Consider the following 15,724-nt stretch of genomic DNA (forward strand, 5'->3'; position numbering starts at 1 on the left):
CCAACGCCGGCCACTCCAAGGGACGCATTTATGCGTTAGAGGGAGCAAGTAATATTGCTATCTCATTCTACCGCAAGGCTGCGCCCCTTGGAGTGGCCGGCGTTGGCCCATCCTGTAGAGGAGCCATTACAGAAGCGAAATGCTAGTAGAAAAGTGGGTGGTTTTACCTCCGTTTCTACATAGTGTACTATAGTGCGTCAAGCAAATCTTGTCAGTAGCAATGTAAAGCAAACTAAAGTAGGGCAACACTCAAAGAGTAGTATTGCGCTAAGAAAAGCACCAATGTATAATGTACATCGAACCAAAACTTTTTTTTCCGCTGAGCGCGCCTTGTCACGTACGTCAATTCAAATTGTCACTCGCGGATTCTCTATTGAAAATGTTTGAAATTGTTATTAATACGTATAGACGGACAATTTAAAAGCGGTGTGTGATGTTGATAAAAATAATTAACTAATTTGAAGATCTCAAAATAAAATTGTAAGTGGACTATGCCGTTAAACAAGAATGTATGAATAAAATCATTGCTTCAGCAGGTAGATGTCATACTGGATTTTCATATTTTATTAGATTTCTCAGTTGGCACTGTAAGCATTGTAGGCACCTTAGCTTTAATTAAGCACAGTCTTGTTTAATATATTGGTATTTAATGGTGACACAGCAGAAATATCTCTTGAAATAGAATCGATTCAGAATGAAAACATTGTAAACCATTTGTAAACAAACAAGATGATGGCTGTCATTCACGATCCACATTCCACAGATAAAGCACAGATGACACGCGATTTTCGAATTATTCGAACACAGTGTTGCTAACCCGCGATTTTTCAAATTTGCCGCCGTTTGCTACTGACAAGATTTGCTTGACCCAGTATATCTACAATAATCTTTCACCGGCCCCCAAAGAAGTCGGTTTTTTTTTCTTAAAAATTATTTCAAATCTAGAAATGAGTCCCCGCGAACGTTTACTAGGAAACAGGTCAAACCTGCAGAATGCGCACCTGAAAAACCGAAATGTAGGTATAGTTCCGCCGGCCGAATATTCGGCGGCCGGATACCGGATATTCGGCCGGAATCAGGCCGGATACCGGGTATTCGGCCGAGATCAGGCCGAATACCCTGTATCCGGTATCCAGCCAAACAACTATCCGTTGCATCTCTAATTTTTACACTTAACTCTACCTAAACTCTTTTTACTCCGGTAAAATAACGTTAGGATGGATTTCCCCTTATCTTAGGATAATTGCGGTCCTGACACTATCAGTAAGAATGACATTATTAATGAGTAATGACGCAGGGATGCGGGATATAGCGAACCCATTGTCGACTGGTTTCACCCAGTATCTAGACAATCACGCTTATACTTAGGGGGCCCACTGATTAACAGTCCGCCGGACGGCATCGGCCGGTTAGTTGTTCGGAACTGTCAAAATGTTGTACTAACTGACAGGCCGATACCGTCCGGCGGACTGTTAATCAGTGGGCCCCTTTAGATGTAGTGCATAATTATATTCCATCGTATTTTCACGGTAACGTACGAACGTGTCTTGCTATTTCAGTCAGTCTCGGTATAAAAAAAATTGAGGTTGCGATTTTGGGGTTGGTCCCATAGTAAATAAAAGGTGCTCAGTATAATGTCAAAACCTCCCTGGCAATGGGAATGCAGATATTTTTTAGCCATCTTGTATAATTAGTTATTGGATTTACTTCGTACACCTCAAGTATAACATTAACATAGCGAAGTAAGTATAAATTTTTTGAAGTACAACTCCAACTACATGCCGAAAGCAAATTTTATAATGTATAATGGCAAAAGAACTTGTTAGTAGGTACCTATATTTTCCCAGATATTTTAAATACCTAAGGAATTAGTTTATTATATTAGAAAACAGAAAACCATCACAATTCTAAATAAAATTCTTAAAGAATATTTAACAAAGGATCTAAAAAATATACCTACTGGCAAAAAAAAACATTAGTTAAATTAATGTACTTATTTATAGTTTAAATAACTCAATGTATTAGTTAACAACAAAACACGAGGTCAGTGACCGCGCACATAATCTCTAGAGATTTTTCACTTATTATTGAAATAAATAGATTTAATTTTTTTTTGGACGCCCAAACAACGCCATCTCTCGCATAACTTAGAAACTAAAAAGACAAATCTTTTACAGGAACACTCTGACGTTGAATGGAAATTCGCTCGAACTCGTCTCTGGATGAGCTACTTCGAGGAGAGCGCGACGTTGCCTCCCCCCTTCAACATCTTCCCCACCCCCAAACTGCTGCTTAAAATGCTGGGTCTGAGGAAGAAGGATCAAAAGACGAAGGAAAAGTTAAAGGTATGTAAATATTAGGACGAAAGGGGACGAAGTCACGTGACAGCTCCTCCATATGATCGTAGAACGTATTTTTTATACATTTATTGTACTTATATAATAACTGGGAGACCGAGCTTTGCTCGGAAAACATATAAAAACTCAAAAACGCCTCCCAGAGATAAGACCTAACTAGATCGATTTTTCGCCCCTAATAAAGCCCATAAAGCCTCATATAGCAAATTTAATAAAAATCGTTAGAGCTGTTTCCGAGATCCCTAAAATATATAAATTTATATACAAGAATTGCTCGTTTATAGATATAAGATTAATTTCATCGCACACTATCCTCTTACATATAGAGGTAAGTATAGTTAGATTTCCTTAAGAATAGCTCTTATGTGATACTCAGACACATCACACAAAATAAAAATTATATTTATCGGTACAAGTAAAATAAAACGAAATAAATAGTTTTCTCATAATGATAGAGTTGTTTTTTGTGTTTCAGTTTCTTTTCTGATTGCCTTATTTCTTCGTACAGTAAAATACCTTTAATTCATTATGAATTAAAGGCAAACATAGCGTCACTCAAAATTATATAATAAAATTACCCTCAAGTACCTAAGTACGAAAAGCGTGAGCGCCATTAAATTGTAAAATTTAATGATATGTAAACTTCCGCGTAAAAATATTTGGTGTAAAATATTGTCGACTGTTTTTTCGGGAAACGCTCTTTTTAACTTTATTAATTAATTCAGTAATTTGAGAGAGGTGGAGAATAAAGTTGGTTCTTTTGAAAAGGTATGGGTGTGGGGTGTAATTAACCGGTAAAGTTCATGAGAACACTGAAATGGCTGAAAACAACATAGACTATTTGCCTATGGTCTAATTACCTCCTAGTAAAATAGTTATAGAGTTTAATTTCATTTCACTTAACATAAGTACGAGTACATGCTTACATAGGTATTTACATAGGTATATAAGACTAGGCTTTCTTTAGGCCATAACTAGGTAAAGGAACACAATCCCCAAAGGCGGTATCGAATACATTTTTTTTTATTCTTTATTTATAGAGCTTAGTCACTTTTGTGACGATGTCGCTCTGTATCGTATATGTCACGTGCAATTTATTCTTTATAATTTAATCAGAAAGTAAATTACGCTTCAGAGCGGCTACCGCGAAAACCGAAATTCGCAAATTGCGGGGATCTTTCTCTTTTACTCTAACGAAGGCGTAATAATTAGAGTGACAGAGAAAAATCCCCGCATTTGCGAACTTCGATTTTCGCGGTCATAGCCCAGTTCTGAGAGAGGAGGCTTCGTTTATAACAACCAAGCCTCTGTTTTGAGTCAAACAATTTAATTAATAACCGTTCAGTCTTACGTAGTTCTGTATATTTTGAGCGGCAGAAAGTTAGTGTCAAAGTTACTAACAAAATATGTACATTATGTATGTACCTACCTAAATTCAAATTTTAATGTATTAATATTCGACCAAAAAGAGGAAAGGACGTGTACTTCATAACTGGGATTCATTATACAGGGTGTTACTGACCATGGGGCTTTAAATCCAGGGCTCGATTCTACTCGCTAAACTGAGGTACTTTTATTATGGCACCAACCCCGAAATCACGAAAAAAATTTTTACTTTTTCATACATTTAGGCTGATCAGATGTCGACGTTTTCTATGGAAAAGCCAAAAAAATTTCCCCGATTTTAGAGTTGGTCCTATAGTAAAAGTAGCTCAGTTTAGCGAGTAAAATCAAGCCCTGGAATTAAAGCCCCATGGTCAGACACATACTGTATTAATTATATTCCGTTTTTGGAAACAATTCGGCTGGGTTGAAGCTGCTTATGGTAACATTCCATTTCTAACCGCAGCTGCACTACCGGTACTGAACGCGTCGCTGTCATTGTCAAATTCCATAGTAAAATGAACAGTAATGCAGCTGTCGTTGGAAACGGACTGTCACCTTTATTCTGGTAGGAATAAGTAAATAAGAAACCAAAAACTCTCCCGAAAACAATGTGTACTAATATTCGGTTGAGTTCCGAAAACACTATACTTATACGTTTTTGTAACTCAGAGGAATATTATTTACGACAAATTCATATCGTTGAAATGTTCTTAAAATGTACTGAATAGGGAACCTATGGGGAACCTCTTTCTACCCAACAAATTTAATTGAAATTAGAAGAAAACAAATTAGACATCAAAATAAAAATCGACCCATTTCCGTAGTATTAGAGTCCATTTTGCAATTTAACCTTTGAATAAATGATCATGTCTAACTTGAACATGTTCACTTAATAAACCGAGCTGCTCGGAGGTTTAGTTTAATTAAGATGCTCACGCAGCATGAGCTTTTTAATAAGTCTAATTAAAGAATTTATGGGACTAACTGTCCGGATAATAAACTTTGTCGGTTTTGGGTATATTGCGTGTTTACGCAGTACATTAATTGAACGTCATTATAATTAAATCGATTATTCTGTTTAAGTCACATCGTGGAAACGAATGCTGTTTTCATCCTTTTTCTGACCGAATTAATGTTTGGTTGTACTAAACCGTTTGACAGTCTGACACCGTTAAAGCGTTTGTTAAATTTTATTGTATGTTACAGTTCATTATTTGTGACGTCCCACGGATAAAGGTACCTTATAGCGGTTGGCGCTTATGTTATTATTATCGTCGCTCCAATATTATTGCGGCGCTATGTGACGTAAGCGCCAGCCGCCATAAGGTACCTTTTTCCGTGGAACGTCACATTTAGTTGGTCATTAATTAATTATGTGTCTAAAATTATTTACCAGCATCCATTTTTATCTAGGAAAAAGTGGATAAAGAGCTCGACGTCCGCTACAACGCCGTGATGCGAGCGTTGGTCTGGCGCTACGTGTCCGCCATGCACCGCAAGATGGACGATGAGCCGGTTACTGAGGACGACGTCAACGAGCTAAAGGTAACCATTTGTATAACGTGGCTACACCGCCGTGATGCGAGCGCTAGTCTGGCGCTACGTGTCCGCCATGCACCGCAAGATGGACGATGAGCCGGTTACCGAGGACGACGTCAACGAGCTGAAGGTAACCATTTGTATAACGTGGCTACACCGCCCTGATGCGAGCGTTAGTCTGGCGCTACGTGTCCGCCATGCACCGCAAGATGGACGATGAGCCGGTTACCGAGGACGACGTCAACGAGCTGAAGGTAACCATTAGTATAACGTGGCTACACCGACGTGATGCGAGCGCTAGTCTGGCGCTACGTGTCCGCCATGCACCGCAAGATGGACGATGAGCCGGTTACCGAGGACGACGTCAACGTGCTGAAGGTAACCATTAGTGTAACGTGGCTACACCGACGTGATGCGAGCGCTAGTCTGGCGCTACGTGTCCGCCATGCACCGGAAGATGGACGATTAGCCGGTTACAGAGGACGACGTCAACGAGCTGTAGGTAACCATTTGTATAACGTGCAGTGGCGGCGCGTCAAACATATCCACAGGCAAGCCGGGGCTAATTTGGCTTACATATTTCCTTTACAACTCTGCTCAAAGTCCAAAAACAGGAAAGCCGGTAGGAATCGGCTTTTATGGACGCGCCGCCACTGATAACGTGGCTATACCGCTGTGATTCGAGCGCTAGTCTGGCGCTACGTGTCCGCCATGCACCACAAGATGGACGATGAGCCGGTTACAGAGGACGACACCAATGAGCTGAAGGTAACCACTAGTATAACGCGGTTACTCCACCGTGATACGTGTATTAGTCTGGCGCTACGTGTAGGCCATACGCAAGATGGATGATTGGTACAAAGGACCTTAGAGGATATAACCAACGGAGACGCCATGTCTATAATTTTCGGTACAAAATAGTTTGCCGTTTTTTGCGGGGGAGGGGCACATCAAATGTATACGTAGTGTCAACATAGCATAGCCATGTCAGATAAACGTCAGTCCATATATGTGTTTGACATGTGGTTGAATTGGCCGCCTTTTTTCGACAGAGGGGAACGCCTGTTAATGACCACTCCGTTGGTTATATTCTCTAAGCAAAGGACGTAGTCAATGAGCTAACCATTAGTATAACGTGGCTACACCGCTGTGATGCGAGCCTTAGACTGACGCAACGTGTCGACCATACGCAAGATGGACGATTGGTCAAATGGTCACACAGAAAAACGTCAACTAGCTGAAGGTAACTATTAGTATAACGCGGCTACACCGCCTTAATTGATTATTATGTGTTTTAGTGTGGCGCAACGTCAATACGTTGCCAATGTCATACGCAAGATGGATGGTTGGTCACAGAGGACAACATAAACGTTTCTAGGCAACCATATAGTACCTTTTAGCAGGTCATCAACCTCTCAACAAAAGGCATAATAATTTACATCGGTTTGAATAGACTAAAAAGTAACATAATAATATGCGAACAAACTTACAAACAATCAAACTTAAGTAATGTCAGCTTAAGAGGGAGTATAAGTACATTTTACGTCGTAGTAGAAAATTAAAGAAAAGTTAATTAATTTTACTTAAAGGGTGACGTGTCGGCTCTTCGGTATGAGCTGCTTGAGGTCTTTGAGAAGAACGGAATGGATGTGTCTTTCACCGACCGCAAAGAAAAGAGTAAGTAAAGCGTGATATTTTAGGCGAGCAGAGCTGTTGTAATGATTCATCATCATCATCATCATCATGATCATCATCATCATCATCATCATCATCATTATCATCATCATCATATCAGCCAGAGGACGTCCACTGCTGGACAGGCCTCCCCCAAAGAGTGTCACAATGACCGGTCTTGCGCCACCCGCATCCAGCGGACTCCCGCGACCTTTTGTGACTTTTCCAGGGGGGGATTAATGCCGTAATCGCCACGCTTCGCATACGGGGTGGCGATCGCTGTATCTCCACCGTACCACAGAATAAAATAATAGTACTAGGTACAGAAGACTCACTCTCTAACAAAACGCGTCTGTCACGATCAGCACAGATATGACCGCTAGGTGGCGACAGCGCCACGCTTATGGCAAACCCCAAAATTGGGGCCGAACGGATGTGCTCATAGCTACCTGTAGCAAAGCGACGAAATCGCGGAGTGAGACTACTACTAGCTACCGTCCTGCCTTTTCTTATCGCTACTTAATTTTTAATGCTTTATCGCAGATGTTTTTCGCCTCTATGTAAATTTTCTGGCCGTGTATGCCCATTCATCGGCCCATTATGAGTATAGCCTGGACGAATCGTCGGATTTATGTTTTTATTGTAGGAGTGGCCGATGATACGTAATTTTAAATACCTAGTTTCATAGCAAATTTCATACTCCATTTTCTTCCTCTAATAACCATCGTCTTCTGCAGCGGTCCTTGGTAAACGCATGAAGGTCTGGGAGCGTCGTCTGATGAAGGACTTCCACGTGGCTCCCGTAGCTCTAGAGGAAGAGGGAGAGAAGCCGCCAGAAGATGGGCTGTCCAGGTTCAGGAGGATTGCCAAGCTCGCAGTGGCGTCCACCAGCACGTCCAAGTGGGATCAGACGTTAATGCAGACCGGAATATCGTTAGTAACCTTTCATTTTTACTAACTCGTTTTTGTAAGTGAAGATTTTCTTGAGATGACAGAAACTTTCAACATAAGCTTAAGTGCCTCCGCTGTCTTGCGCAGTTATAGTTCGTAGCTTTGTAATAGAGCCCGGCGGCTAATCCTATTGTCTATTGTTAAGTAAAACCGCACGTGCTACTTACCTGCAAAAAAGGGTCATAATTATTCTATTTGGCACCTGAGCGCGGACTAGTCCAACGCTCAAAAAACCAGTGTAGGTGCGCTCTTCGATAACGCGCCTTTGTTACGCATCTCGATGACATATTTTAGACTGGTTCTGTAGCGTTCGACTCGCCGGCACTCAGTAACCGAAGTGCTGTACTTTTTATGCAGGTGGTTGTGGCACATGGCACGAGCGGTTTTACTTAACAATATACAATAGGATCGGCTTGGGCTCTATTAGAAACCTACGAACTATACACGGAGCGGGAACACGCCCGCGAGTACCATCATGTGTAATATCTGTCGCATGCACCCGCTCTTGTGCGCGCGCGTCCGCTGCAGTTAACGTTTCTCATATTATTTTTTGTTCACCCGGTTCGTGCACCTGCGTTAAACCCTTCTGGCCACGTGATCCTACTGCCTTTGGCCTACCAATCGGACCACATGAACCGCAACGAATGAGTATTGGAACATTAATTATTGGCAGAGACTAATAAATATTTTGTGTTGTATGGGCCCCCATACAACGTGTTAATTGTTTACTGTCAGTCTATTTTATTTACCTACTAGACTACTACTTATTAGGTATCTAGAGAATTACGATTCCAATACAATTATGTTTCATTAGCCGCAATAGAAATTGTGATGTGTAACGAATAACAATTGGCTTAGTAGTTAGTAGTAATTAAGGTGCCTCAGTCTTATAAACTACTAGCGACCCGCCCCGGATTCGCACGGGTAAACCTTAATAAATTATACACTTGAACTTTCATCGAGAATCACTCTATTGATAGGTGAAAATCGCATCAAAATCCGTTCCGTAGTTTTTGAGTTTATCGCGAACAAACAAACACACAAATATAGAGATGCAGCGGGGGGACTTTGTTTTATGAGATGTATAGAACGCCTTGCTAAATCACCTGCAATAATATATTATGTTACGCAGCGAAGGCCGCAAAAATATATAAGACCATCTTATTAGCCATAAATGCGCGTCACATATTTTTGCAGCACATGAGCACAATATTTACACGACGTATAAATCACATTTAATGCGTCAAAGTGTGCTCGGTCAAGCGTGAACGTCGGGAAATCTGGGCGAAGTGAAAGATCGACTTTTTATGCCAAACCATTCATTATCCATTAAAATTGTACTGTATTTATTTCATACACACACGTTTATAGCTTACGGCAATACACGTATACTGGGTGGCCAAAAAATAAATGCATTCCCGTTGCCAGGGAGGTTTGGGATTATACTGAGCAACTTTTAACCAACCACGAAATCGTGAAAAAAAATTTGGCTGTTTCATACATTTTGGCTAGTCCATTTTCTATGAGAGTATACCTAGATAGGGTATTTCACAAAATGATGAATAAATAATAGAATAATGATAAAGTAATTATATATAATTACAACAGGTCCCAAATCGGCCGCTGCCGCAGCAGAGCGTCCTTCAAGAACCAGCAGAACCTCCAGCGCGCTATGGACGAAGCTAGAAAGCTGGTGATGAGGTCGCCAATAACAGGTACGTATTACACAATTAAGTCTTAGACGGTCCATACGGGGTACTTATACGGGCCGGGGCGGGGAACACGAGAAAAAAAAGTGTCCCAAAATGTCCATAAATTTCTCGTTCTTTCCATTCCGTTACCTTCATAGAAAGTCTATGAACAATGCTAACGGAATGGAAAGAAAAACCTTGGGACACATTTTTTTGGATCAATAGACCTCGTGATTCTGAATAGAAAACACAGTAAATAATTATAAGAAGAACAAATATACATGGTGAACAAACAGAGGAGGGTCTACCGCGTACACCAGAGTTTCCCTTTTACTGAAATTGAGGTGTGATTAGAGATAGAGAAACTTGGTCGCAATTTGCGTACTTCGGTGTTCGCTGTAGACCCCCAGAGTTTCGCAGACGGGGTCACTGCCCGACTAAGGCCGTTAAATTTCTATCCCTTGTTGCAGAGAACTCTCGAGGTGCATCACCCATCTCAATGCCAGCGACCCCTGGCCACACCCTGCTCGAGCTGATCAAGGATATCTCCGAGGAAGTGGGACCCTCTCCGGATGGAGGGTCCACGCCATTGAACAAGTCGCCATGGAAACCACCTGGTGAGCATCGTGCCTTGCTAATTCTTAAGGAATCTATAATTTCTAAATAGAGCCACTTTGCTAGGTTATCATTATATATCACTAATATTTGATTTATATTGTACTCGTATCGTTGAAGCGCTGGTGGTCTAGCGGTAAGAGCGTGCGACTTTCAATCTGGAGGTCGCGGGTTCAAACCCCGGCTCGTACCTACCAATGACTTTTTTGAAACTTATTTACGAAATATCATTTGATATTTACCAGTTGCTTTTCGGTGAAGGAAAACATCGTGAGGAAACCGGACTAATCCCAATAAGGCCTAGAGTTAGAGTGCGTGTTCAGATATTGTGAACACCTTGGCCGCTCCGATATATCTGATGGCGACTGTACAGTGACAGTAATAAATCGAGCATTCTATACTTTGAACATGGTATAATAATATACTCCGCCTGGTACTCTCTTCCCGTCTTTTCGTGGTCACGTGACTGACACAAGCCTACGTCATCATGCGACAGCGCTATATGATAATATGCGATAGCGCTATATAAAGTGGCAATGTTATTGTGACGTAGGCTTGTGTCACTCTGGGAAGAGAAGACCATGTTTTATTAGACTATGACTTTGAATGTGAACAGTTCTCATTTTATGTTTGTCTAATTGGTGATTTTTAGAGCACCGTACAAAACTTTGTTCACGGTGCTCTTATGGGATCACTTCGGTCTTGCAAATCGGTTAAATGCGTTTTTCTCAAAGACCGTTTGATGTAGGTACCTGAAATTTGGAATAGTTATGGCAAGTACCATCACTAACACTGTGAATAAATCGAAACTGCTTATTTCTGATTTTAGGGGGAAATTTAGGGGTTAAGAGGGGTAGGCTGAATTTTATTTTCAATTGTAAGAATCGTGTGAGGTACCATTAGAAAGCTTGCAAAAAATTGAGTCGATGGACTGATTTTGACTTCATTTTAGAATGCAATAGTTTCGATAAAAAATGCATTTAAAGTTGCAAGTTTTCATACAAAAATTTTCACCTCTGTCCTGGCGATTTTCGGGAAAACTATAGCTAACAGGCAGCTGACCAGTCAATATCCAACTAAAACGAGTATGGAGACGGCGGGAAAATTATCAGGTTAACTCTAACTTTATTAGTTTTTAAACTGCAGCCTGATCTTTGGTTGCTTAGGGCTAGCTAAGTGATGCTTACACTGGTCATTCATATTAAGAAGTAGTTTTAGTAAGTAAGATCCTTACTTAAAACTTTGGCATTGAAATTTATGACTTATGTCTTTGATACAAAGTTTAATTCTACTTACTTACTTTTGTGAGATATTTCATTTGTTTTCTGAATAGCCTACTATAAGTATGAGAGAGTAAAAGATCTGCAAAATGCAACCTTATTATAAAGCAAATAAGTTTAAATTTCGAACGGGCTTTCCAACCAATGGACTATCGCAGTGTGCTCAGTAAGAATCATATTTATTATTGGAGTTTATCAGTTCAAATTTAAATTAAGAATTCCGTTCTTCACTGTCGTTGTGTTTTTTTTTCACATTAGAGCACATAGAGTTAGTAAAGCGATAGAATAGAGATAATAAAGTCATTCAATATTTATTAACAGCTATGGCGTCATCTACCTATAGATTTTACTGAGAGTATCTGATTCGTCGAAACAGTACCTATTCCTTTTCATTAAGTACCATTACATTTATGTATAAAGTATGTATATTTTTGAACCGATCTATGAGAGCAGCAACTAGATACTGTTCTGTTACGAAAAAAAAATTAAATTTAATAATTCACAGTTTTTGGAAACAAAGGTAAAGTTGACGAAATATAAAGTAAGCCGATCTTGATCAAACTTGTTTGAGTGACAAAAATGTCAGTTAAGATTTGGTACTCATGAATTCCAGTTCTACTAAAATATTTTTGCTTTTAAAAACTGATGTACAATAAGTCCAAAATTGTCCGGTATGTTAGGTTTATATTCAAATTATACGCAATTATTTGTAGCAACTCCGCCAAGTGGACGGAAACAGGTACTGGACGGCAACCTGACGCAGTTACCCTATTTGTACTAAAACTTAGACATTTATTATTAGGTACTTATTTCTGTGACTTATATGAAACATGAGCAAATTGATTAATACTTTACGTTAATTATATTTTGAGTCAGAAACAAGCCTGTGCCTGCCCAGTCTACAAGTTTAAAATACAACAATTGCGACTATATCAAAGATTATGAGGTTGTATGTATACCCAGTATTTTTGACGGATTTAGTTTTTCATGCTCGAAGTTGCCTGTCAACTCTGACGTATATTAAATTGTCAACTATTTTGGTGTTTGAAAGAATCAATAATTGGCAAAGTGCCGTGGCAGAAAAAGCCATTCTCCAAAAAAGAATCAATAATAATGAAAATGTTCAGACAAGTGGAAGAATATCATACTTCAATATGTTATGGATGCTAGTACTAGTAAGATGTAAAAACAACAGTTTAGCGGAATGTCAGTTTACGAAATGGTTTGTACAAATTACAGAGAAATTCATAATAATTTGTTTCTACTAGAAATGTGCCTTCACCAAACGTTTTAGATAAACGGTATTAGGCCTATATTATATAAACGTTCTTGATTTCGGTTGGCCGAAATGGGATTACGATTTTTCCTCTTTTCACCTCCAAGATGAGGTTGATTGTTAGTGTTAGAAAGCTGTAATTTGGTATGGATATACAATCAACCCGACAAGGTGGTAAATAAAATCTTTAATCTCTAAAAAATATATCTAAGGTAGAAGCTTTGTAACTTCTACATTACCTATACTAGCCCAGAGGACTTTAATAAAAGTCCAAACTCCAAGGTCCCAGAGCTCCCAGACATTACCTTCTTATTTCCTAGTCAATAAAATGTACTTATGGGATAAATTAGTATTAGTATCCAAACTTAAAACCACCTAGGGATGTGTCGTACGGTGCTCTGAACACCGTAGTCTTGACTTCGTGCTTGGCCAATTATTTTTCTTTACGGTTAGTTTTAAAAGAAGCAAGGCATATATCGTATTATGATTTGTTCAGGCGCTGGTGCTTTACTGGGCGCTGCAATGAAGAGTCCATGCCGAAGCAGCTCGCCCAAGCCTCGAACCACAACATCTGTCCCGCTGAATATGGTACGTTATACTATTAGAAGTATTAGAACAAATTAAATTATTTTCAGAAAATATTTTTTAAACCTTATTGTACAAGTAATTTGGAACGAATTTCGTTTGTTTTAAAAAGCAATGAAACAAAAGAAATGCTACTTTATTTGGTTCATGAAAGTTCTAAATTGGATTGCACGATTATTGTAATGTACATTTAGTTTCAGGAGGTTAAACTTAACTTATTTCTTGTTTTCTTCAGGGGATAGTAATAACTCCAAGGACGTCACCGGCGCCTTCACCGGCGCCATCACCGGCGCCCACTCCGCGGGGCCCCAGCCCGGTGCCAAGCACTTCAGGGAGGCCCATCAGTCCGGTGCCAGAAGAACAGACTGGTAATACTTATTGTCACATACCAACCCCTACTTATTGTAGACTTGACTAAAATAAAGGGTGAACGGGGGATAGTAGTCATTAAATCCGTCACCGGCGCCTTCACCGGTGCCATCGTCGGCACCCACTCCGCGGGGCCCCAGCCCGGTGCCAAGCACTTCAGGGAGGCCCATCAGTCCGGTGCCAGAAGAACAGACTGGTAATACTTATTGTCACATACCACATGCTGAGATAGCAGAGGACTTTGGTTCGATTCCAGCCTAGGGCAATGGAGGCCTTGGTAATTTTGTCTTAGTACCTGTATGACATTTATTTCAGTTTATTATAATACATCTTTATTAAATCATCACTGACGGCCACTACGTAGGTTCTCAGTCTGGTGCCAAACAATTCAAGGAGGACGGTGCCAGAAGCACAAAAAACAATGTTCTTCTTGTCTCGGTCAAAATAAACTATAATGCTCTTGATTACCCGACCTGGGACCCTTACCATGATGTCCTTATTGCGATTCTGTTTAGGACCTAAACTGAATTGCTAATGGACGGAGCTATATAAGTTGCATAACTCCGTCCCGTAGCAATTCAGTTTGGGTCCTAAAAAGGATCGCAATAAGGACATCATGGTAATGCCCCTGTGCTTTTACAAAATTGTATGACCTTGGTGACTACCTAAACACTTACTGGTATATCCTATCGAAAACTAATATGAAATGTTTTTTTAGTTAGAATTGATTTTAATTATCTATTATTTTTATTCTTGTATAGAACCAACGCCATTGATAGGAAAGCATGCCCCAGGCGACACACCACCAAAGGTCATCAAGAGGAAACCGCCGGGACCGCTGGTGCAAGATGACCAGGTAAGGCAAGGTCATCCTGCGTTATTGTTATTTCATTAAATCCGTATATTAATATAATATAATAATATAAATAAATAAATAAATATTATAGGACATTTTTTACACAAATTGACTAAGCCCCACGGTAAGCTCAAGAAGGCTTGTGTTGTGGGTACTCAGACAACGATATATATAATATATAAATACTTAAATACATAGAAAACAACCATGACTCAGGAACAAATATCTGTATCATCATACAAATAAATGCCCTTACCAGGATTCGAACCCGGGATCATCGGCTTCATAGGCAGGGTCACTACCCACTAGGCCAGAGTGGTCGTCAAAATAAATATTTTACTTAGGTATTATATCTAACAATAACACATTCAACGTGTATATAAATCAATACTATCAAGTTAAGCTTAGGCGTTGAGCTTTAATGTTTCCACTATTTTAACAGTATTCTATAATGTACCTAATCTAACAAATTTGTAGATTAATAAACTTGTACTTTTTACTACGGATTTTCAAGTAATCATTCCAAATACCTACGTTTCAAATATACATTTGAAGTTATTATTATTGTATTCTAGATATCATTTCACAAATGAAAATTTGCGCCATGCCTCATATAATTTTTAATCTAAACCAGTATTTTTGAAACCCTTCGTACGAACTAAATGTTTCGCTTATGTAATGATTTAAGTCTGACAGAGGCCCTGGGGGGTTGCGACCTACAGTTTGAAAAACACTGTTCTAAACGAGTGCCAACTTAGACGTTATTGTTTTGTCTGAACAGGCGCCAGCAGAAGACAAGCCTCCTGAGGATATAGCAGTCGCCAGACCAGTGGCCCCAGAAATAAAACCTACAGAAGGCGCCATACCACCTCCACCCGCGCCGGTCAAACCTAAGGTAAAATATACAAACTAACATACCTACATACTTCCAAGACTTGACCCACACTAACATACAGCCTACATACTTCCAAGACTTGACCCACACTAACAAACTAACATACCTACATACTTCCAAGACTTGACCCACACTGTACCTACATACTTCCAACACTTGACCCACACTAACAAACTAACATACCTACATACTTCCAAGACTTGACCCACACTAACAAACTAACATACCTACATACTTCCAAGACTTGACC

At 39.8% G+C, this 15,724-nt stretch overlaps 1 protein-coding gene across 1 annotated transcript in view; it reads left to right on the plus strand.

The window, feature by feature from the left end:
* Nucleotides 1-15,724, plus strand: part of LOC134670808 (transient-receptor-potential-like protein) — a 75,726-nt gene that overhangs the window by 49,161 nt on the left and 10,841 nt on the right. Inside the window, exons 15-25 of the mRNA XM_063528630.1 lie at nt 2,178-2,345; nt 5,157-5,288; nt 6,872-6,959; nt 7,694-7,889; nt 9,516-9,622; nt 10,069-10,215; nt 13,266-13,357; nt 13,590-13,711; nt 13,816-13,874; nt 14,485-14,579; nt 15,361-15,474. Coding sequence (XP_063384700.1) covers nt 2,178-2,345; nt 5,157-5,288; nt 6,872-6,959; nt 7,694-7,889; nt 9,516-9,622; nt 10,069-10,215; nt 13,266-13,357; nt 13,590-13,711; nt 13,816-13,874; nt 14,485-14,579; nt 15,361-15,474 — 1,320 coding nt within the window. The remainder of the gene's footprint in view (nt 1-2,177; nt 2,346-5,156; nt 5,289-6,871; nt 6,960-7,693; nt 7,890-9,515; nt 9,623-10,068; nt 10,216-13,265; nt 13,358-13,589; nt 13,712-13,815; nt 13,875-14,484; nt 14,580-15,360; nt 15,475-15,724) is intronic.

The sequence above is a fragment of the Cydia fagiglandana genome, chromosome 14, assembly GCF_963556715.1.
Source record: "Cydia fagiglandana chromosome 14, ilCydFagi1.1, whole genome shotgun sequence".
Classification (NCBI taxonomy): Eukaryota; Metazoa; Arthropoda; class Insecta; order Lepidoptera; family Tortricidae; genus Cydia; species Cydia fagiglandana.